The 26320-nt window shown below is 30.1% G+C and overlaps 1 protein-coding gene across 6 annotated transcripts; it reads left to right on the forward strand.

Annotated features, from left to right (window-relative positions):
* The first annotated feature begins 630 nt into the window (after positions 1–630).
* LOC129945856 (epsin-2) lies at positions 631–25050 on the forward strand. Of its 6 annotated transcripts, none has more exons than XM_056055792.1 (12): positions 631–1287; positions 17547–17652; positions 18134–18222; positions 19557–20215; positions 20275–20434; positions 20505–20957; positions 21020–21140; positions 21215–21426; positions 21570–21662; positions 22893–23372; positions 23995–24177; positions 24248–25050. In XM_056055792.1, coding segments are annotated over exons 2-11 (2337 nt in total). In that variant the 5' UTR covers positions 631–1287; positions 17547–17651; the 3' UTR covers positions 24064–24177; positions 24248–25050. The 6 variants fall into 6 exon arrangements, with proteins under 6 accessions (XP_055911767.1, XP_055911769.1, XP_055911770.1 ...); XM_056055793.1 differs by lacking the exon at positions 631–1287 and adding an exon at positions 14279–14510; XM_056055794.1 differs by lacking the exon at positions 17547–17652.
* The last annotated feature ends 1270 nt before the right edge of the window (positions 25051–26320 follow it).

The following is a 26320-nucleotide window of genomic DNA, read 5'->3' on the forward strand; positions in this document are numbered from 1 at the left end:
CTGGAAAACACAATTTATCTATATAAAGGAGAAGCATATACATATCACTACAGTAGGCCTTTTGCCGTAGTTATTTTGCTTGCAAAAAACTTATATTCATTTAAGTTTAGATTTCGTGAAATTTCTGATTACACTGCACCGATGTAGCTTCACCATTAGAAAATTTGAATTTTCCGAACTCTTTCCTGAATTCGACTATTTCATTTTCGTAGCATTCCCATTCCGTCATGAGTTTTCAAATTCCACACAAGAGTAAAAGAGACCAGTATATAATTTTAAAATACACAACAAAAATATTTCTATTTCATTCGATGTCACACGTACAAAAAAATCAAAAACACTCTATATAAAGATATAAATCCCCGGTAGACATCTTGGTTTGCCTACAAGCTAAACCGGAAATCAGCCTCATAAACTTTTTCATAGTATGCGTGTAATTTCTCCTCTAATTTATTAAATTTCCCCAAAAACCTCAGTAAGTGTGTCTATGTATGCGTGAAAACACGTCAATTTTTCTCGTTGAATTCGTCCACATTACAAATACAACAATGTAAACAAATGGGTTTTGGAGGGTGATACGTACGAAGGATTTATATCTTTACTAGAGTGTTTTTGAAAAAAATCATTCACCATTTCCAATTGAAATGTCAAACTAGACTTCATCGTATTTGCAACATCTTGGGTATTTTGTCGTCGGAGTGTTTTAAAAAAATTTCAATACAAAATAAAAAAATTAAATTCAAAATAAAGTTAATTACCATTTTAATATAAAAATCAACTAAACCTCAAAATTCATACGAAAAAACAAACCCTATCCCACAATACTTCGTCTCCATTTTCTCCATAAAACGTGAAAAAAGTGACCAAAAAATTATTTTCTTTTTTTTAATGTTTCGTTTCTTTTATGTCCGCTGTCCCATGTCATAGAAAAAAATCTTTTAAATCAAATAAAAAAGTGTAGAAAGTGCAAAACACCCAGAAAAGAAGAAAGAAAGCAGCAGCAGATTAGTAACAGTAGAAAAAGTTATAATTTTCTATTATTTTGTTTCTTGATTTTAAAATCGGAAATAAATTTTGTAATCAACCCGAAAGAAATCCAAGAAATTTAAAGTAAAGGTTTTACACATAGAGACGTCGTTTTGATGGTTTTAAATTTAAGTTTTTAGAGAAAACAAAATAAAAATAAATCAAAAGTTGAACTGGTTTTTTATCCATACTGTGCTGCACCTTCTCCTCCTCCTCTTACTTAGAAACTTAAACTTGAAACTACTCCTCCAACGCATTCAGGTAAGCAATATTTTATTTAATTTCTACATTTCTTTTCTCCTACTTTTGTGCAATTCCAATTTCTTTTTTATATGCCTTCGCCTTGTGTATTAGTTTTTGTTTTTGCTGCTACAAAATAACCTTCTGCAGCGAAGGATAGATAAATAGTTTAAAAAACAAAAAGAAAATTTATAGCAACTTCCTGTTTTCAGATTAAATAGTCAATAGATCGAGTCGAGTGTATGTAAAAGCTGTTCTTGTTGTTGTTGTTCCTGCTGCTATTGCTTCATATTATGACGAAAATAAAATTTAAAAAAATTGTACTTTGTTAGTTCTCCGTGCATTTTTATTGAATAATTTATTATCAGAGAAAAAGCATATAGCACCTGATAGAGCAAGAGCATTGCATGTTGATTATTTTCTTACTTATCTGCGTACTCAGTCATCTTATATCTTATTAATATTACAAGAATCCATAAGTTGTATAATATTTTTTCCATTTCATAAAATGTAATTTGTTTTATGAGCCTCCAGGGTCCAGTAGAGTAGGGATAGAGTAAGGCCCTTCCTGTCGACAACGTCGACGATGTAGACGAGTCATTCTTTGTTGCGTTGCCAAGTTTATAGTAACTAGGTTTGGTGTTGTATAGGTCGGTCTGTTGGGTAGGTAGTAGGTACTTAAGTTTAACTAAGGCAGCACCCACATTAGTCATCTGGAATAATAATAATCTCATCATTTCAATAGCTATCGCCATGCCATACTTATAACACCATTCTATATCGTTCGTATCGACTACTATCGCTTCGCTGGCGCTGGGAGAGTCTGTTCTCTGCCTGTTGTTTCTATTTTGGTTTATTTGGTTATCTTATCTCTACAATTTCTAATTTCTTCCTTTGTTTGTCGTTGTCCAAAACAAAACATTAACTGAATTAAATATCATACAAATCTGGAGACAAACAATAAAAATAATGAAAATGGATATGGATGGAAATTAAGAGAAAGAACCATTTGCGTGTTTTGAAATACCAACAGACAAAGTTGTTGTGTTTTGTTTGTATCTCAACGGTTTAATTGATTTCATTAAGCTCAAGGAAACGTTTTAACAATATAATCAAGATGTCGTCGGTCGTGGAGATCCAAAGATATTATATATTTGAGGTAATATCTATTAATGAGTTTTATTTGTCTGAATAAATAATACAATTGTTATTGTTTTGCATTCATTTTTATATTAAAAGTAGAACTGAGAAGAAGTTAGATAATAGTAGATTCAGACTACTACAATTCAGACATTTTGGAATAAATTCGATAAGAATCTCTTATTGAATATGGGCAAACAAATTTGTCAAGAATATCAATAACTTGTATTCTGTTTTTGCTTTCTAAGTTGTTTTTCGTACTTCAATACCGTGAATTTCAACAATGATAGAATGCACACAAAAACTAACTTGCTAACTTGTAACTTCAAGAATTCACAATTTTGTCTGTACATTTTCTAAGTTTTTTTTTTTTTTAATATTCTTTACTTTACTTATGTACTTACTTACTAAAGGTGGAGCTACAGTCCGGGGCGGACCTGGGCCTCAACCAACATGCGTCTCCTGCCAGCTTTACTTCTTAATTGCCTTCTAAGTCCAAAGAAGCAGCGATTTGCAAGAGTTATTCTTCGTTTGATCTCAGCAATGTTTTCGTTGTCTGTGTTAATAGAGGTGCCTAGGTAGACAAAGTCCTTAACTACCTCAAAGTTATAACTGTCCATGGTGACGTCTTCTTAAAGATGTCGTTGTTCAATGTCCTTTTTTGATGACAGCATAAACATGGCCTTGCCCTCATTGACTGCTAAACCCATCTTTTTAACTTCCGTCTTTTACTTTATAACGAAAAATTAATAATGAAATGAAATGACCAAGTTCTTTTGAATCAAATATTAAAAAAAAAAACCTTTGTAATTTTTTAAAGTGGATCTTGCTTGTTTTTTATTTGATATAAAACAAATTTATTATTTTATCGATTTCATAATATGTTTTCATGTTTAAGTTGATAACGTTATAATGTAAGCTTTAAATCATTAATGATGACTAAACTTTAGGGGAAGAAAATATTATAAAATAGTTTGTGAATAATATTATAATATTACTAGGAATGTCATATTACATTTTTTTTTAAAGAAAACAATCCATTTTACAAAAAGATAGTTTTAATAAAATGTTCTTCAAAAGAGAAAATAGTGTAACATTTGGAATAAAACATTCTCCTATTTATTGTAACGTTCGAGTAATAAGACATATAAGGTCCTTTATTTATTATAAAATAGTCATTTCCCTAATATTTCAAATCAAATTAAAATACCTGTATTTTGAGCCTAGAAAATTTATATGTAGTTTTCCTGAACACAAGAGCTGAAAGGAAGGTGTGCTTTTTTGCTTTAAGGAAAAATCAATCAATACAAATTTAATGTTAAAGATCTATTCTATTCTATTTCAGACTAGACAATTTGATATGCTCTTAAAAACAGCTGTATTGAATCGGATTAATCATTAAATAACGTCCCTATAAAATATACATAACTTATTGAAGTTTTAAGCCATCTTCAGATTGAAACTTTATTCATATCATCTTATTTGCCACTTCATAGAAAAAAGCTTTTTTAACTTTTTGTAACATTTTTTTTTAAACAACGACACATATTCTGTCTTAGGATAAATCAACAAATGGTTAGGACTCCCATATTAAAACTTTTAAATAATAATTAGAATAATTGTCGTTCAAAAATTGTTTTGCTTGGTTTTTAAATATTATAATGCTAACTTGATAGTCAAGTTAGCAATACCAACCCTCAAAATATGCAAATGTGCAACAATTTTTTTCTTTTACGACAAATTCATGACAATTAATCCAAATATTAGATTCCTAAAATTTTAAAGTTGGATTGCTAACTTGACACATCTCAAATCCAAATCAAACTAACAACAGGAAATTGAATAAGGCAGGTCCAGACAACGTAGGGGCCTTAAGTTTTAGTCAACTGTGCCAAAAAAAATTATGATCTACAAAAAAAAACCTTACACTTGTTATAAGTCCATCATAAGTTGTGTTTTTCGTATTGTTACAAAAAAGTTTTTATTCCTCTTCCAATATGACAAAGATCCTCTTGCACAAACATTTAAAATACATTTTTACTAGGTGACCCGACAAACGTTGTTTTGTCGTATGAATACTTTGTAGAGAATATTTTGATAGTATATTTGTCCGTGTGGAAAACATGAATTGCTCAAATCTAAATTGAACACGCATATTTACTTTCAGTTGTACTTTTTCAACACAACGCCACAGTGACGATCATTTTAAGCACGCGTTGAACACATCAGCGTACGTTGAACGCGGAATAAGCGTTGTGTCAGCACTGTGGACATGAATTAATGTTTTCTTATATTGCAAACTCCATCTGGATTATTTTGAATATTTAGTGGCAGTTTAATAACTGAATAAGCTGTTCTGCCTTCATCCAACAAAGTTGCCGCAATTCCAGAAGATGTAACAGCCAATGCGATACCATTATTTGATCGCATAGTGTCACTGAATACTATCGTAAGATCATTGCACCGCATACGATGTTGATGCAATTAAACCACAGCACTTTGAATTTTTAAGAATTTTCTTATAAAGGACCATTACACATTTATTTTGTTCGTTTGAATATTGGTTTCTTATTTCCCTTGTTGAAACAAAATAAACATCACATTTACAAACCAAAAATATTTCTTAACTGTTGTACCATAATTTAATAATTTTACAGTTTAGTTTAGAGTTTACAGTTAATTGCTTACAGTGGACAGTGTGCAACATCACAAACTAAGAACCTGTTCTGGATTTTGTGAGTTAAGTTACATTTAACTTTTACTTTGTAGCAATTTAAATTTTGTTTCCAAGTTTGCCTCTGCACACTTTTATAAAAATATCTTTCTAGATGAGCTTTAGAAACATAAATAGTGTTTCATTGCCAATTAAATTGTTTACAATTTCTTGAAAATTCTATTTAGCGACCAATAAATGTTTCTAGTATAAGCACAAAAACACACATGTGTATTTTGAAATTCATTTTTATGGGAATTTGAGCGATTTTTTTCCTCGAAATAATTCTTTTTGGTCGAAGATCAAAATTTTATAATTCAAAGGACAGTAAGCTACATACATACAGATTTTTTGGTTTACGTACTTTCTTAAGGTGGCGCTACAGGCCTGTGTGAACTAGGGCCTCACCCAAAAAACTTCTCCATCTAGCTCGGCCTCTAGCTAGATGTCTCCAGTTTCGCGCTCTAAGATGGGTGAGGTCACTTTCCACTTGTGCGCCATACCTGATTCACGGTCTTCGTCTACTGTGCTATCCTGTGGGTGTGGATTCGAAGACTTTCTGGGCCGGAGCATTGGTTTCCATACGTGACCCAGCCATCTTAGTCGGTGGACTTTTACCCTTCTGACTAAGTCTACGTCGCTGTACAGCTCATCGTTCCATCTTCTCCTCCACTCCCCATCGATGCATACGGGACTGTAGATCACACGAAGAACTTTTGTCTCGAACCGACCCAAGGTGCTTTCATCCGCTTTTGTCATAGTCCATGCTTCTGCACCGTATAGCAGGACGGGGATGATAAGGGTCTTATATGGCGACACTTTGGTCCCTCTCGAGAGATGGCTTTACCACTCAATTGCTTTCTTAGTCCAAAGAAACAGCGATTAGCAAGAGTTATTCTGCGTTTGATCTCAACGCTGGTGTAGATTTCTGCGTTAATATCGTTGCCTAGGTGGACGAAGTCAACGTCTGTCGATGGTGACGTTTTGACCAGGACGTCAGTGTTGTAGGTCCTTTTTTGACGAAAGCATGTACTTTGTTTTGTCGTTAAACCCATTTTTGCCGCCTCTGCCTCAGTACTCACAAAAGCCATATTGACATCACGGTGAGTTCTTCCGATTATGTCAATGTCATCAGCATATGCTAGTAATTGGACATACTTTTGAAAGATAGTGCCTTTAGTGTTGATGTGTGTGGTTTGGTGTAATATATTTCAAACTGAATACCAAAATGTAGCTTACAAACGGTAAAATTTTAAAAATTTACAATTTTATCTTATATAGGTATGGAGCCTGGATTTGTTTACCTTTTTAGTATTAAATATTTCTTAAATTATTTAAAAGTCATTTTTGTTTTGTTGAAAATAATAATGATCGTGTTTTTTGAAAAAAAAAATTAATAAATGTTTAGATCTTTTTAGAGCAATACTATCTGCACGACATTTTATGCATTCCGTGTGTTAACTGATATGCGGCAGTAAAACGATAGTTCTTTGCTCGTACAGAGGCCTTTAATTAGTTCAGCAACATTTTATAGCGCTTCAAATCGATTAAGCTCATGAATTTGTTTGAAACAATCCACTTTGTTGTTTGATTAGTATTACTGATTAAATTGTTTATCACAAACAAATTATTCGATGATAAGACAACAAAATCTACAATCAATGAATTGTTCTGGATTTAAAAAACAAAAAGACTCATTATCATGAATGTACGTATATAACAACCATAAAAATGTTAATACAATTTTCTAACAATCGATAAATAAATGTAATATACAATGAAAGTGATGATGGTTTCATTTGAATGAGCGGATTAAATCGATTGATTGTTATACTATTCTATGTTAAGAACAAGTAAACAAACAACACAAAATGGCAATGTCATGTGTGTTTTTCTTTTTATTTAAACAAAGAAGAATAAAAATGATTATATTGGTCATTGTCAATGGTTCATTGTTTCCAACCACTAATAATAATAAATGTACTACACTTTCTATTTCTTTTTTTTTGGAATTGGGATAAATTCCAATTCGAATCATGTCATGCAGAAAAATAAATTGAAGATGTTTGTTTTTATGTTTTATTTTTCATCCAGCAGTAGCAGAATCCAAATCCAGTTGCACAATGAGGATTGAATATTCATATAATGTACATTCATGTATTTATATATGTATGTTATGTACAAAAGTATAGTGTAGTCTGCTCTTTTTCAATTAATTCCTCAACTTTAAGACGTGTGCAAGGTCAATGGTCGATTTGAATTTATTTTTATATTTTTTGTTGTCTTTTGTTTTGTTTTTGTAGTTGAGTTTTTATTTTTTGAGTGGATTAATATTATAATTTATTATTATTTTCATTGTAAGCGAATTTTTTTAAATAAATATAAAATTTTTGCACATACACATACACATACGACGAAAAATTATTACACTTTTTTGCTGTACGTACCAACGGATACATTGTGTATGTGTTTTTAAGTGTTTATTTTGTTTATGAATTATGTACTCTATTTAAGCAATGTTTGATGATTTATCGATTAAATCCAAATTCAAATATTAAACAGTCTGCGTCAACTTTATTGAGGCATATAATTTCCATTTTTTTTGCAAAATGGTCAGCGTACGATTCATATTTTGAATTTTATTGCAAAATGAGTGGAATGTTACGGCAAGTTAGATCTGAGTCACGAAAAATGTGGCAATATAAGGAGTTCAAGAATTTAACATACTAAAAATAAAGTGTTGTTGTTGCAATACTTTGTGGCTTACCTGAGTGTTTTTTTGAGTTTCGTATGATAAACAGGAATAACAAACTCCAATTATCTTTCATCATCCCGTTGTATGATGAATTTTTTGAAATGACGAAGGTTGCTCTTTATATATCCATACTAACAATGATAACAGAAAACAATTTTATTTACTATGTTTTTATGGTTTTTCAATATGTTTCTCAAAGCCATTATTTCATTTTTTCATGCGTTTTCATTAATTTTCCAAAATTTACACCTCCGCGGGAGGCACCTCTAAAACATTTTCGATAAAGGGTATACAAATGAGAGGTTTAGTTGTGAATACTCCGCAATTTGGGGAGTTGTCATTTTTGATATTGCTGTCACATTTTGATATTTTACAATTAAAAACTACGCCTTTACCAACAATAGAACAATACAATTTTAGCAAAGCATTGATATTCATAAAATGCACTACAAAAATGGTTAATATTCGATCGTCGCGAAGCACGTTCTCGGCTGGCTGTAGATAAACTCCAACTTTGTCGATTCCTCATCAATCCTGAATGTATTAGCTTCGCTGGTTGTTTCCTTGTTTGATGTGGTTTTGGGATTTGTTGGTTGTGTAATACGACCTTTTTTGACCTTAAGGCTAGTAGAACTGTTATGGTTAATGGGCCGAGCAACCCAAAACTAAAATTTGATATTTGCAAGAAAATGTTCCTGATCATGTTATTTCATGAATAGGAGTTCAAAATTGGATACCTAGATTGTGTGATTAAGAATTGTTTTCATAGGTTTTTCGGTAAGGGCATACGTCTGGTTTCAAAGATTCTAGTCATACTTTAATTTAAGGTAGCTTCCATATGCCACACGATTATGCACATTCTCTAAATTTTAGCTTTGATAATCCAGTAGTACCTGTGGTATGATGGTTAGTGCGTTGGACTGTCATGTCAGAGGTTTTGGGTTTAATCCCTGCCTATGCAATCCAAAGTTTTTTAACGGGTACTGCCTCTTGAGAGGAATTGAAAAATCCTCCAAGAGTAATTTTTGTCATGAAAAGTGCTTTCTAAATTAGCCGTTCGGATTCGGCTTAAAATTGTAGGTCACAAGGCCCTAGTTCTAGAACTCGCACAAAGGAATTATAGAGTCACAAGGCCCTAGTTCTCAACAGACTGTTCCACCACCTAAAAAATACAAGGGGTGAAACAATTAGTAATGATTTTGAATGCATTTACATTAAAATTAGTGAACCATTTAAGCCGAGTATAGCATTTCAAATTCCTGAAGTGAGACTAAAAATTAAAGAATGTTTGGGCATACTGATGCACATTTCTAAAAGTATTGAAGTATGTTTATGCAAACAGATTTTGTTAATCAACTCTTCAAGATAAACGTGTGTCGTCATTGTAAGTAGCCAGTCTTAAAAATTTTGGAAGATCACGAAAAACTATTAAATACGATCCGTTTCATATTTCATCATTATCATTCCTTCCTAAATTCATTCATTTAATCGTAATTTCAAGACATTTCGCTAGCCGAGGTCGAATATCTTCCACTACTCAACTTGACCTCAAAGTGCGCACAAGTTAAAACTCAAAACCACACTGGAATCTTGATTTGATGTGTTTTATTTTTTATTATTTATTTTTCATGGAAGATAAAACAAGAAGAACAAATAAAAACTAACTACCTCAGAGATATTGTTGGCGAATAAAATAAACAAAAGTATCCGGCATTTTGTCACTGAATAATTTTTTTTTGTTTTCTTTTATAAAAGATTTTCTGATATATTGCACCTATTCGCGTTCTACAGTTGTTGTTGTTTGTGTGAATTTATGCATAAAGAGTTCAGTTTCATTTTAACTAAAGCGTGGTAGTATTATGTGAACAGAATCGGAACATATAGTCAGAGTGTTGCATGTTGAAAGTCCGAAAATGAACTTTACCTTCACGACTTAGTGTGTTTTCATAATATGGGGGAGCTTTTTAGATGTTCTGCTACAACAGCCTTAAGACGACCGACGACGTCGATGGTGATACGACGACGACAAAAGAGGAATTTATATTTTTTTGTTTTTTATTTTTCTTGTCATTAATATTATTTGGTTTTTCTTTAAGCTCTTTGTCTAGATTAGATAAGAGGAAATATTGAATTTTCTTGCAGTTTAAATAGCTTATCTTGCATAATCTAGAATGAAAACATATTTTGAAGCTTATCATAATTAATCTGAAGAAATAGCAATGTACATACAATATACATATGTATGTACATTGTGCATACATATGTTGTGTGTCTTTTGTACTGGGATTTGTGCGTTAACATTTTCATATGAGGTTCGTCTTCTTGGAAAATATTGATCAAGATTTGTTTTTATTTTTTTTTTTTTTGAGATGGGACTTACCTGCATTCATTTGGAGTTGATAAGATAATACTTTTCTCCTGGTTTCTGAAAATTTTATAAATACATTTTTAATCATAAAGGTGAATCGTGACGTGATGTATTTGGATAGGTAACTGTTATCATAAAAGCCTTTGAAGAATTAAATTTAATAGGTACAAAATAAGAGAAGTATACACTCGATTGAAAAAAAAAAATTCCTTTGCTAATTTTGATTTTAATATTATTAAAAAATAAAACGATTGGTGATTTTAGTTTTTTTTTTTGCTTTTGTTGTGTTATTTTATCAACAAAAATAAAATCGTGATTTGTTATTTATAACGTGTGTTATTATAGATTATCGCATAAGAATACTAATTAATGATTTTGACGGTCGTAGTTGCAAAGAAATGAATGTTATTTATGTACTAATATTGAACTAAGTTAAGTTTTGGTATTGGAAATAAGATGCGTAAAATAATTAAATTACATCACATTAAATAATTCATCTGGAGATCGCAACAAATTTTTAGGGTTCTTAATCCTGAGTTAATTGTTTTAGTACAGGGTTCGACAAAAAAACCTCTCGTATTTTTAGACGTTTATATATAAAACTACCTATTTGTAGATAATGGTAATGTTTAAAACTAAGTTATTATTTTATTATTTATATAATTGTTTATTTATTTGTCAATGTTTTTTAAAATATGGAAGATCTTTTTGCCGGTCCATCTTTTTTTTCCAGATCCTGTATTTGGTAATAGATGAAACATGCTGGTGGGCTGTTCCTCTTGTGAATGAGAGACTACTAGTTAAAAGCTTAGAAGAATATATACAATTCATTAGCAATTTAAAAACAAATAGGAACTTTTACATATTGAAAATCAAAAATCATTTCTATACCAAAGAACCTTAATGAGTAAGGACCAATATCTATTCTACCTTTTTCATAAGACAATACTTGTATCAAAATGAAATGTTATACCCGAATCAATCCGGGTTTCGTTCAGGTCATAGCTGCACAACAGCTCTCATAAATGTAGTTGAAAAAATTAGAGAGAGTCTTGATAAGAACCATGTGACTTTCCTCACACTTTTAGACTTCTCAAAAGCATTTCACACCATTGACCACCATATTTTACGCACCAAACTACGAGATAAATTCCAGTTCTTGTCATCATCAGTGAAACTAGTTTTTTCATATTTATCTTTAAGGTCTCAAGCAGTCGTTGCTAATAATCAAACGTCTAACTTCCTTCCGTTTAGTCAAGGTGGATCAATTTTGGACCTCTTCTATTTACCATGTATATAAATGAACTACCGTCTGAAGTCGCGGATGTTCAACTTCGATATAGCTGTTCTCTAGGTCTAATTGAAAATGGAGCTTATGACATAAATGAAGATCTAAATAAGGTCCTACACTAATCTCAATCTAATGGGCTCTGTTCAAACCCAACCAAAACAAAATGTCTTATTATTTCCAAAAACCCATTACAAAGGAAGTATTTTCCTGCAATACTGCTTAACAATATTCCAGTTCAGTTTGTTGAATCTGTGAAAACCCTAAGAGTAATATTTAACAGAAACCTTACCTGGACGAACCACATAAATACGTCAATTGGAAGAGTGTATGGAGGCTTACGAATGTTATGGACCACCCAAAAAATTACCCCCATTAAAACAAGAATGATACTAGAATGATACACTTCTTCTTTCCCTATTACTATACGGTTGTGAATTTTTTATAAATAAATATTGCTTAGAAATCAAAAAAATAAGAGGGTACTAACCAGTTTCCAGCATATTATCTCTTATGATCTCATTTATGACTGGATTACATCTTTAAAAAGAACCATAAAAAAGGGTATGTACTCTGGCGTACGTCGGTTACGTCGCGTCGGTAATGCTGCGCGGTATTCTTCTATTCACGTGAAAGCATTCATTCTATACAATTTAGATCCGCATATAAAATGCAGCGGATTTTTCATTTGATGTCTCGTTTGTTAATTTTTGTAGTGAAAACTAATTTATTGCTAAATTTCGAATATTTGTTTTATAAATGAAAGAATATAAACATTTTTAAGGGAAGGAAGACACTTTTTAACATTTCTCCGAAGCTCTCTGTTTGAGGATTCTCTTATTTCTCTGCTTACAATTGGAATAAAAAGTCCAATACTGCCTATTTCCAAAAAAATACACCATTTATTCTGTTTAGGTGGATTGATTAAACATAATTTTTGTATGAATCAAAACAATTTATCCAACATTCCCAAGATTTTTACATGATCAGCTGTTTATTTAAATGTCATAAAAAAGGGTGTGTACTCTGGCGTAGAGTCAATTTAATTGTATACAGTTTTTATTTATTTACTCTAAATTTTTAACACTTCCTAAACTTTTTAATTTTAATTTTCATACGACTAAATTAAATTAGTTGTAAGGTTGAGTAAAATAGTAAAACGCCCAAGTTGTTTGCAATTCACAAATTTACTCTTGTTGAGATACGCCATAAACTTAAAAAAAAAAAATGTTTTCAAAGGAATATCAAGGTCAACAGAAAGGACTTTCAAGAAAAAATCAGTGGGTTTGTTGTTTTTTACAAAAGCACTTTGAACAAGCCAAAATTTCGGGTTTTTTTCGAATATGTATTTAAATGTCAAATTGGTTTGGGATAATGTAGTTCACCCGATAGATAGCAAAATGGAAAGGTAGTGTGAAAGGGAATCGAATATACGATCCACGTGAATAGCAGAATAGGGATGAATTTTATTTTATTCCAATTTTTAACTGTGTACTTTTTGAAGTTCCTTAAATGTAATTTAATTTATTAGAAAAAGCAAGTCTAAAGGGCCCCAATTGAAAATTATTATACATTATAAAAAAATTAAAACAACATTTTTTTTGCTACAACAACGTTCAGTACATATACAAATTAACTTCAATTCAAAATATCAAAGAAAAACAATAATCAATCAAGGTGAGCGTGATAATTAACTGTCAACATACCCGGATTTTTTTCATAAAACCGATAACAAAATTATAAAATGTTTGATGATTCTAGGGAATACGTTAGAAATGTCTCATATCTTGTTATTGGGTTAACTTCCTATGGGCAGTTAATTGTAAAACCATATAATTATCTTTTCTAATAAAGTAAATTCATATTAATCTAAAATAAATGTCTTTGTTTTCAAAGTTCTATACCACTGAAAACCACCCTTTCTTACACCAATATATAGACCAAAACATAAATATTAGACTCATTCATTAAAAATACATCAACATTATACATTATGCACTTTGTATACACTACCCTTGGTCCCCTTAACGGATAGTACTTACAACAACGGATAATGTCGCCATTGTTGTTACAACATCAATATCCAATAATATAATATGTAATAATAATAATTGATTTAAACACAATCCCTATACAAAGTTTACAATAAAAGCTGCTAACCTCATTGCCATTCACTTTATTCGAATATATATAAATATAAATACGTACGTATCTTTTCCTAGGTACACCCGTACCATCATTGAATTATTCAAACATCTTGCAAATAAAATTGAATCACAAAATCTTATTTTCTCGTGATGTATTTTCGTTTAGCATAAATGCAATTTACTGTTAAATTTATTTATATAAAAATGCAATCAATTAAACATGACTTATTAGATATACGAACTATAAACTGCTTCGTTCTTAAAATTGTTATAGACAAAGAAAACAAAAAAAAAAACAAACATATTCGTTACTAAAAATAATTTTTGACTTTATAACTTTTGAGTTAGATTACCAACCTGATTGCTGCCAGTTGGGGGTGGGAGGGGTACATCAGGAGGCGGCGGCGGGCGTATGTACATAGGTACATATTTACATTTGATGTTATATGAGTTTAGGTACAACATTTGTATGAAAAGACAGGGCAATTTGTTGGGCTTCCTTTGGGGGCAAATTTAATTATAATACCCATCAAGCAATACTGACTAAATGCAGTGTTTAAAAACAGTTATGGCCTTTAGTTTTATAGCGAACTTGAAACCAATGCCACTACTAGCGTTATATATAGTCGAATAAAAATATAAATTCGAACGCGTTTCACACAACATAATATATTTATATAGTTTAAAAATATATATGTGTGTATGTGTGTGTGAAGCTGTGTAAGTGTGTTTGGGCGCACTTCAAAAAAGGAGTTCATTCTTGAGTGGCAAATTCGAACTCTTCCTCTTTGCGCTATACGAGTACCTGTAATAAATCAAATTGTGTTCATAAGGTATAGTGAATAATAAAATGATTTTTTTTTCTTTCTCAACTACCCAATGGGTATAGAATTATTCGTACTTTGGGATACATATGGTGAATTGACATGCAACTGTAAAAAAAATACTACTCAGGACATAAAACAGGTGTAAAATCGATATTTGCACTTGATTTGTGTTTTTCTTCTTTTAAGGATTGTTATTGAACCAATTACTCAAGGAATTGTATTTACCTCCTCTTGTTCTTTTTTTCGCTCATATGTTGTAAAGGGGTTGATCTATTTTAAAAAAGGATGTGTAATATTACAAGCTATGTGATTTTGTAATTACTTATGTAATTAAACTAATAAAATAAGTTTAAAAACAATGTGTTTCATTATTCCTGGAAAATGTATTTGCAAAAGAAAACAAATCCTAATTAGTTCTTATATGTTATTGAACAAAAATATTACTAAATTCCTTTTAGCCATTAAATCTCTTAAAGTGATTCGTTGGCTTTTATATAACTTGTCGATTTCAAAGCTGTCCAACTGCAGAGTTTTAACTAAAGGTTAAAAAAAAGTTAAAAAAAAAATCGTTCACTATTTTATCTCTAGTAGATAGATAGAAACCTAAAATTAATCAAAAGTTCTTAGGATACTTTTGGCAAATTACATGCGATTTTTTCAATTAAATATCATATACACTTTTCAATCTTTACTCGATTATAATGCTTTAAAAGAAAACATTTTACATTTAAAATAATAATATGTCAATTCCAGCTTAATTTGTCAAAGCTTAGAAAATAGAAATCAAATGTGTGAGACAGTCAACTGTAAGGAAATACACGAAAATGCCATTTTACAAAAAGGAGACATGTTTTAAAGTATCCACTTAGAAATTTAATGCCATAAGTTCAAACATTTTATACAAAGGTTCCGGAAATCTGTTTTGCTCCACGTTTTGATACATGAGAAAGCTCTATTAAAATTGACAATTTTCACAAAAATAAACGGGTAATGAAAAATTATTTTGTTTCTATTCAATTCTGGATTTCTACACGAACAGAGTCAGAAATTCTTTGACACTGGTCATATAATCATTAAAAACAATTAATTAAAATGGTTTTTTGGCAAGGTGACTTACAACCCTCAACCATTTCTGTGTATGAGTATGCTGTCAGGCCTTCAACGAACCTAGAGTTTTGATCCGAATCCGAACGTCTAATTTGAAAAAGCACTCATGACAAAGATATTTTTTGGAGGATTTGGCAATTCCTAGCAAAAGGCAGTACCCAAGCCCTGTATCGTGACAGCCCTTCACACTAACCATTACTAAAAAAAATCTCCGAATTCTTTATAAAATATAAAATTTAACTGCAATCACCATAAATTATAGAATTTTAGTAACAAGGAATTAAACTTAAGCTTTAAGTAAACATATCCTCTTACTATCCCCTTTTATGGTGATGATGAAGCCCTATGTGTTCTAAAGAATTTTATTGAGAGAATTGAGAATTTGAGAACAAAAATTAAACATTCCATTACCAAGCTTCTCACAGTCAGTAATTACAGGTAACCAGTAGTGCTTGCTAACGTACTTAAGTAATTAGACATTTTTTAAGGATTTAGGTCGCCCTAGCATTTTCGAAAAATGTTTTTTTTTTTTTTATTTTGAATGCTTTTCTAGAGGACCTCAAAAATGATTTCCCAAAAAAAAAGTATTCGGTTTTAGAGAATTTTTAACCTATTGACTTTTAAAAACACATTAGAAAATACGTCTCTCCGAAAGTATAAGATTGCATAGTTCATTTGTTACTAACAATTATCAGATTTTTTATTTTGTAAGCAAAGTTTTTCACTTTAAAATTGCGAAATTCCTACGTTCTTTCACAGCAGTTATAACATACAGCCCCTTGCCATATTATTAGACGTACTTTAGATTTTATGCAAAATCTCAATTTTCAGCTTTTTTAATCAAGGTTTTGAAAATTATAATATATATATATATATATATATATTATATTTCCTTCTTTTTTATAAAAATAAAACAACAGATTTATACATTTTTCTTTATAATATTTAAATATATTGCGTATAACCTAATAGCAATAAAAATTCTGCAATTCGTCTAATAATATGGCCAGGGACTGTATAACCTAAACAAATTCATTGGATCATTATGATTAAACAAAATACAGGAGCTATGAGTCCGATCGTAAGCCCAAAAAAAAACGAAGATGTCATCGCAATAATTGATTGAATTGTGTGTAGTATCTTCGAAAAACACCTAAAAAGCTTATTTTACAGATTTGTATCTTAAGATCTTGATTTTTATGCTTAACTTTTGTTTGATAGATATTCAAAAACTTTTTCCCTTTAATGTGACATTGTCCTAGTTTTTAATATGTTATTGTATTCTAAATATTTAACAAAAATTAATTATAGGAACAACAATTTCTCAAAAAATGAAAACCAAATTCCCATAAAATTAAAAAAAAATCATGTTTCTGTTTCAAAATTGTTTAAAAACAAGCTAAGCTTTAAGTTTTTATTTAGAAATCTCTTAAAAATGTGTTTTAATAATTGTTTAAAAAAATCTGTTGGTATTCTTAAGGTTAAATGCAAACAAAAATAATCACATATTTAGTATCAACCGATTTTTGAGCAAAAAAACATTTTAAGAAAACTTTTCCAAGTCTTCATTCGAATCTGTTTCTTGCCTTAGATTTTGGATAAGTGAAGGAAGATACACATTTATATATTCATCTTTTTTTGACGTTATCATAGTTTTCTGAACATATACAGCAGCTATTCGTATATTCGACCTGATTCCTCATTTTTTAAAAGCTTTTTCATGTTGTGATAGTCCAAATCATCTACAATTACAAATACAAATATTGTTGCTTTTTGTTGCCCCATTATTTTGTTCGTTCTCAAAATTATTATTATTTAAAAATAAAAAATGTTTGTTAAATTATTAAATTGAAATAATTTCAAAATATATAAATATATTATAAAATTCATTTAAATATAATTAAAAACAAATTCTTCTCATTGTATTACTCATAGCTTGCTTTGGAGCACATTCAACATAAACAAAAACCCAAAAACAAATTCTCAATCTCCCAAAAAAAAATATAAAACTATCAATCCAAACAAATATCGAATTTCAAAAGTAAGTCCCGTTAAATGTTTACTTATATATTTATTTTTTTCTTTTTAAACTTAAATAACGTCTTTTCTTTTCTCATTTATACATAACCATAACACACATTTGTTTCTTTAATATAATATTCACTTTGTTAGTATTATCGTATTTATTTCCTGTTTGTCTTATATTTCTTATAAACAAAATAATTTTAAAGAATTTAAGAATCTGCAATAAATAAATATATATTTTAAGTTTTTGCATATATGTTTATGTATGTGCTGCAATGATGCACTTAAAAATATTAACCAACTTTTAATAACTTCTAAAAATTATACTTTTTATTTATGGAAAAAGTGAAATGTTTGAAAACTAACCAAAATCATTTTAAAATTCTTTTTCAAAGTTTCTTGATAATATTACTAACATTTTATTTTAATTTTTCTTATTAAACAAAAATGAAAACTTTTAATTTATTTAATTTCTTTTAATTAATAATAATTCAAAGTGAGAAAACAAAAGGACGATATGCAAGTCAATGTTGCCGGCATTCGAAGGAACATTAAGAATCTAGCGCACAACTACTCAGATGCTCAGGTAAGAATAATTTTTTTAAGTACAAAATTGTTGTGATAAATTAAAAAATAACTAACGTCACTTCATGACAATTATCAAAAGCGAGCAATATACATATAAAAAACTTATGAAAATGGAGTGAAAATACTATATTTTTAAATTGAAAACATAAAAGAACGCTACACGAAACTCATAAAATTATAGAGTTCCTTGTGGTAAAACTTCTTAAAAGTCAAGGTTTTCTATTGACAAAATACATTAACCTTTTTTTCTAGATAATGTAATATATTCAAAATTTATTTTTAAGATTTGTATGTTCCTAATATACCTTTGTTGTTGATTGTACTCACGATATAAATTTTCTTATCAGTTAAACAATACCGTCATGACGAAATAACAATTTAATAAATTTAATAAGTTGCTTTTAGTTTTCTAGGAAATTCTACTTCCTATCAGAAAAGTATTTTATTTGTATTATGTTTACATAAATGTATAATGGGTAATTTTCATTAACATAAGTTGAAGTTTAACGACTTACTCATTAGCCATGACATCACTTTAACCAACAACAATTAAAAATAATATTAATTTCTGATGATATAATGTCGCCACAGAACTTTCTTAGTAGTTGATTAAAAATAGAAATAAAATCCATGTTTAAATCGCACCAACTTACTTAAATGATGTAACAAATTTAATTAAAAACGTAAACGAGAACCAACCAAAAACTTGATTTTTATTTAAACCAAAGTACAATCTTACTCAATTCACATTCTTAGCAAGAGTCTTGAGTTAAACCACACTTAGTTCCTGAAAATAAATCACATCATGTTCCCATGACTACATTTATGTTAAATTGCCTACGTGAAGGAAGATCCAACAACTTGACAATAATCATCGAAATTATCCGCTCCATATAAAATCACAGGAATACATTTTTTGGATTTGTTCAATTATCCAACACTCTATCGTGTCTTTCTCACTTAGGGAATGAAAAACAAACAAATTAAACAAAAATAAGAACATCTAATTTCTACCTAATTGATCCAGTTCGTTCTTTTCAATATTTAAAATTTTTGTTTAGAATTGAAGAAAGCAAAACATTCCGAGAAATGTTGTCTTAATCATGTACACATAACCTGAAGTAACCCTCTTAACAAAGAAGAAGTAGATACCTAAATTAAATACAAATTTTTGTGATATCAATTAAATAAGATTAATTAAAAAAATAAAACACACACATTTTTTAAATCCAATTTATTTATAACTTAATCACTTGCATACACAATAAAAAAAAAGAATAAATTAATACAAACAAAACTTGAAACCGTCTCTTAATTTCTCACAAATTTCAGGTTAAAGTACGAGAAGCAACTTCCAATGACCCATGGGGACCATCCGCAACAATTATGGCAGAAGTTGCCGATCTCACCTACAATGTTGTGGCATTTTCCGAGATCATGCAAATGATCTGGAAACGTCTAAACGATCATGGCAAGAATTGGCGTCATGTCTATAAGGCACTCATTTTGCTTGAATATTTAATTAAAACCGGCACTGAAAAAGTCGCCCAACAGTGCAAAGAGAATATATTTGCTATACAAACACTTCGTGACTTCACATACTTCGAAGAGGGCAAAGATCAAGGAACACATGTGCGGGAGAAAGCAAAAACGTTGGTCAATTTATTGAAAGATGACGAACGACTGAAAAACGAACGTATTAAGGCACTGAAAGCAAAAGAGCGATTCTCTCAGAATGCCAGTGGCTTTGGTAGTGATGGCTATATCGATGGACCAGTTAATCGCGAGAATCAACCAGCCGATTGGCAAGAGGAACCAAAGCCAGTGTCTGATTTGGAATTTGTACGTCCACAAACAGCTGGTGAGGAGGAATTACAATTGCAACTGGCCATGGCGATGTCAAGGGAAGAAGCTGAGCAGGAAGAGGCGAAACGTCGCAGTGATGATGTGCGTTTGCAATTGGCTTTGAGTCAAAGTGAAAATGATTTTAAGTGAGATTGATATGAAGCGCATCTATTTTTATTGTGTCTATACAATTTTGTATTTGCAGAGTTAAACCAGATCCCAAGGGAAGTGAACCCCAACAGAGCCATTTATTGGATTTGCTGGACATATCATTGGGCGCAACAAGTATATCGAGTCCGCCACTTGGCGCAGGAGCCGTTGGTGGCTCTGATCCATGGGGAACACCAGCTAGAGCTGCAAGTCAAGTAAATCATAAACTTGTTTTAAATATAGTTTTTTTTGTTCATTTAACTTTTTCTATGTTTTCTATTTTAGCTCTCTGATCCTTGGTCAGGTACATCATCACCACAAATTGATCCTTGGCATGCAAACGTTCCTAAAACATCTGGTGGCGCAGCTGGCGGCGCTGAAGGATGGCTCACACAGCGTACGCAATCACCATCTGTAGCTTCTGGTTCCTCCAATGAGGGTTGGTTACAGAGTAACATTCTATCCAATGGCACTATGAATGGAAATTCATCATCCTCATTATCTGATCCTTGGCTATCGAAGACTGCAGTCGCAGGAGCAACATCAGCAGCTCCTCCACCATCGTTGCCAATGCCATTAGTTCAAAATACCAGCAGTGGTTCCGTTGATCCCTGGCTACCTGGTGAAGAAGCAAAATCTTTGGAAAAAACATCATTAGGACCTGAAGATCCTTGGGCACCAAAAGCCCAACCAATCCCTTCCAATAATGGAGATCCATGGAAGAGGACTGCAAATGAGGTATAAAACAAATAGTACTCTTACTTAAATGGGTTGTTTTTTAATAAATTCCACTCATTCAGACAACGACAGTAGCAAAGGTTTCACCGGATTTGGATGATTTTGACATAATCACGAATCGTAATAAGACTGGAGGGCTATTAGACGTTCAAAGTACGACACTTGGCTCAAATAATAACAATGGTAATATCAAATTTTTGTGTTTTCTTTTTTGTTTGACACAAAACGTTCAATTTAAAATTTAAAATATCGTTTAGCATCACTTTTGGATGAATTGGATCCGTTATCGAGCAAGAAGCCATCATTGAAAACACCACAATCGTTCTTGGGTGAGAACTCAGCGTTAGTGAATTTGGACAATTTAATTAAACCAGTTGCGCCGAGTAATACAATTGGCAGTGCAGCGTACAATCCATTTAGTGATACTATTCCACCTAAGACAAATCTATTCCAACAACAACAGCCGCCTGTAAGTTTATTTCTTTTTGTTTATGTTTTTTTTCTTAATTTTTATTTTTGAATTTTTCACCAACAAAAATATTGAATATTACATAACTATTTAAACTTGATCGGAGGTTCATGTGAGTAATCTTTTTAACAATGAATTTGTAGGTTCCGTCCATAAATCAACTCAAGCAACAACAGCCTTTTGCAATTAGTTTAAATCAAGATCCTTGGGCACCAGTTAGTAATGCAGCGCCACAGGTAAATTTGTATGATCTTGGAAGTTGAACATTTCTTTGCGGTGTTTTTGAAACTAAAACAAAAACAAGAAGTTTGAAGAGCAAATTGAAAAAATTGGTTTGGGGTAGAAAACAAAAGAAGAAATTGATTTTTAAAAGAGCTTCGCGGTTAAGGTTAAAGTTTTTTCTAAAAAAAAAATTCAAAATATATAATACCTACAGAATAGGTTCTCGTCAAAAAAAAAAAAAACTAATAAGTAGGTATTAGATAGATAGATATTTTATTTCCTTTTTAAAATATTATTTGGTTTGCTATCGCTCACTTCACATAGAGATTTTATATTAAAAATATATCTTTCTACTGAAATAATGTTTTACAACATTATAATTACAAATTCAAAAAGAAAATATTTATATTTTGAAGGAAAATATGACAAAAACCTTCATTGAATTAGAGATGGTATTAGTTTCCTCCAAATTCGTGGAAACAAAATGATATAAAAACTTATGAATAAATTGAATTGTTTATATTGAAGCCATAAGTCCGTTATAGATACCCTCTTGTCATTTCTGATTCAGCATTTTGAAACTGAACAGAGTTAGTTTATATCCTTAAAAGTGAAACTTTTCTTCTGCAAGATAACTGTTCAAATTAAAAGTAGATATTCTTGAACTGTAGAAGAATAACTTCACTAAACTGTTAAAAAGTGCCACGTTATTCTACCCTTCCTGACCATGAAACTTTCCTTCGGCGTCGTTCAAAATGAAACAATCTTTTTACTATAAACATTCCGCAATAGTATTTAGAACACGAGATCAAAAATCATTGGAATCCGTTAACCTTGGCTCACATTACCATCCAACGAAGTTCGATAATATTTTCTAGGAACGCCTAAGAAATTTCAGAATAACCTCCTTCTAGGTGCTTAAACTTTAGCTCTAGTTCTTCATTTCCTTACAATCATTACTACATGCAAAGTACAAAAACAAAGTCATTCTTTTTAAATTATGACTACTTCGTGATAGTTCTTTAAAGTTTTATAAGATATTGAAGGTTGAACAGAAAGTTTTTTTTTTTAAATAAAAGTTAATGGTGTCGGATGATAAAATCTTCAACTTCCTTTTTCTTGCGTTTTTTTTCTTCAAAATGTCTATTGTTTGTTTTTGATTTTGTTTTCTTAACTGAAAGTATTTTTGTCTTTATAAAAAAAAATAATAATTCTTTTTTGTTTTTCTATGTTTGCATGCTTAGTGCGACGAATATTTAATTGACTATGATTCTGATCAAATAACCGTTTGTACCAGCAATAATATCTATGCCGGCCAATTTGAATCAAATAATAACAATAATAATTATCTTAGTATTAACAATGACAGTGAATCTTTTTCTTCAAACAACAACAACAATAACAACAGCATTAATAACAATATTGAAAACAGCAATTGCAACAGCGTTTTTGATAATTTTGATCCTTTTATCGTACCTCCTAACATTTGCAATATTAATAATTACGCTCCGTCAGCAATTAATTCAAACTGTTATTCATCACCTCTTGGTATTGGTTACGTTAGCAATAATCCTTCGTTTTTGGATTTACTTGCTCCAAACTACAATCAAATTTCAAATTTCAATGCCTATAACGGTAATCTCTTCGGCTATGGATATTTCGATAGTCCCAATCAAAGTATGAATCCGGGTAATATGTTTGCATCATCTGCTCATCTATCGGGAGTGAGTAAAGAAAATCAAAAGAAATAGAGTTGAAAGGTTCTTATAAAGTCTGTCCAGAGATTCCTTTGTAAATCCTTAAAAAATATTGATTTTGAAACGACTTTGTATTGCTAAGAAAAGAAAGCATCATATTTCTTTGAGATCTTTTGCTTTTTATTCTGTTGTTATCTTTGAACTTCATTAGAATTAGATATTTATTAATTTTTTTATGATTTTTAACATTTATTATGTATAACATTAATAATGCTGCTCTCCATGTTATCTTGTAGCCAACAATGGAGGCTTGGACGCTTAAATAATGGGTAAAAATAAAACTCCTCTACCATAATACGAATATCAAATCAAATCTTTTGCATGTTAACTAGCAATATAAATCTAATCTTTTCCTTCTAACCTCCACACCCCACCCCACTTGTCTTCTTTCAATTGTAGATCAAATAATATTTGTTTATTATATTTGTGTAGATTTGAAAGCTTTACTCGCATGAAACCCACCTTACTAATCCTTGAAAATATGTTATAATGTAAATAAAGATATAATTAAAGTGTTAAAAAAGAGTGATTTTATTTTTGTTTTAATATATTTTTGTTTTTTCTTTTCTATTTTGCAAACATTTTACAGAACAACAACAATAACAATAATTTGGCATGGATAAAACCAGAAGCAGCAGCATCAAATCCATTTTTATAGTTCGGGAAAAGAGATTGATTTAAATTTAAATATAAAATTAAACTATAAGAGTATTATTAATGTAGAACATGTTCTTCGGATGGGATGTGGATATACAACTAACCTATACAAACGGTAAGTAATGGTCTTGAAAAAACAGCTCAAAACATAATAAATTAATACTTTCCTTTCTTTTTCTTTGCAGATAAAATTTTAAACTAAAAACAAATTTAAACAGAACAACAAAAAATTAGGACACCAAAGTGCCCTTTTTATATTGAGTAAACGAAATCTATAATCATTTGTCCCGGCAGCTTTTTTTTTAGTTAATCCCCACATCATACTGCCCACACATTATTCACACAACATTTTCCGCTCATATTATGTATTCTACTAAATTTTAAATAATTATTGTAACATTTATGATTTTAGAAAGAAAAAAAAAAAAGAAAATATTTTTCTAAAATAATATTCTATGTATTGTTTTTGTTTAAAATTTGTAATCAATGATTTTGAATCGGATAAGGTTGACTATTATACTAGTATCTACCCAACGGGCGAATGTAAACAAACAGTTATAATAAAAAGGAAATCTAAGAAGAAAAAGTATAGAACAATGAAACTGAGATCATTCAAATAAAAAAGTAAAAATAAAATTATAAATTTTAATTATTATGTCAAAGTCTATATGAGTAATTAAGATAAAATGATAAATTTATAAGAAATATAATATATTTTATTACTTTTCCAAAATCAATTTTATATTAACAAAAAAAAAATATTTTAAAATACAAACAAAAAAAAGAAAAACGAAACGAGAAAAAATCAATAAAACCAATTGTAAAGTATATAGATTTTTTTTAATCATTCAATATTTATATAAAAAGAAAAACGAAAGCATATATATTTTAATATTTTAAACATGTTAAGAATAATTTATGTAAAAGATTTAACTAAATCATGAAACAAATTATCATTTAATAAAAAAACTTAAAGCTTTAAAAAAAAGTCTTATTTTGTTGTGTTGCTAATTCTAAAATGACCTTAAAAAGGGAATTACTAGTTAAAACCACCTGACCTAAGAACTAATACCAGGTTGGGCCATCTATTTTTTTGTTTAAGAATCGTATGTTGTTTTGACGGTTACAAACCACGCAGCACATGCCAAAAACAAGTTTTTGCGTTACAAATTCCCAAATCTTGTTATCAACTCTTGACTATATCAATTGGGCGTGTCGAATCTACAATTTGACACTTTGCAGTTTTTTGTGGAGTTTCTTTGTGGGAGTGATGTTATACAAACAAATAAGAAATGATTCAAGACCAATATTAATAAAGCAATCACTGTGCTACAATCTAAAACCATCAACCAACAGCATGCCGAGACATATACTCAAACGTTGTTGTGTTTCAAAAATGTATTGAAATAATTGTCCAATATAATAAATCTATAATGCATGAAAAAATGATGTTGTTAATTTTATTGCATTCTTAAAAAAATTGTATGTGCTTCACACTTTATGAATGAGGAAGATTCGAGAAATAACAAATAGCTTCAAGGTACATGAAAATTGGTAACATTTGAAATGTTTTTTTGTTGAGAATTTAGATAACAAAGTTTCCATAACTTATTGCATGTTGGAAGAAGTCATAAATCATAACCCATTAAACCTTAGAACCTATGTTAAGGGATGTGTCTTTTTTAACTTTAACTTTCTAACTGTTCACCAAGGCGTCCACGAACTTTTTCTTATAGTGACATTTTATTGAAAGTTAAAACTAAATTTCTTGGATTGATACATGAAACTATAATCTACAGCTTTAGAATATTACCATGTTCTTTCATCCTTTTGCTTTAATGAATCAAACAACGTTATCGTAAGACTATGCTTAAAGATATTTCTTAATGCTCCATACAATTATACACAATTTGAAAGTCAACAAGGTTGTTATCGTTTGGTCAGCGAAATACCATGAGTGTTTTAAAACCAGAAAATAGCTATGTCCTTATTTGATATTAAATATCTTTCTAGTTTTGAGATACTTTTTATTTTCGAAGGTAATTTGTTTAAGGACGTTGCCATTATTATATTCTACGATTTTTAAACAAAAAGCAATTAACTTTAAAACATTTTAACATTTTTGAGGAAAGATTGCCTACCTAAAATAACCGTTAGATAAGAATTAATACCTAATTAATCAAGCCAATTTGTTAGAGAAATTTTTTCCTAGCTTTATAAATGGATTCATTACTTTTCCATTGAGATGAGAAAGCTTC

The sequence above is a fragment of the Eupeodes corollae genome, chromosome 2 (assembly GCF_945859685.1).
Source record: "Eupeodes corollae chromosome 2, idEupCoro1.1, whole genome shotgun sequence".
NCBI classification, from domain to species: Eukaryota; Metazoa; Arthropoda; class Insecta; order Diptera; family Syrphidae; genus Eupeodes; species Eupeodes corollae.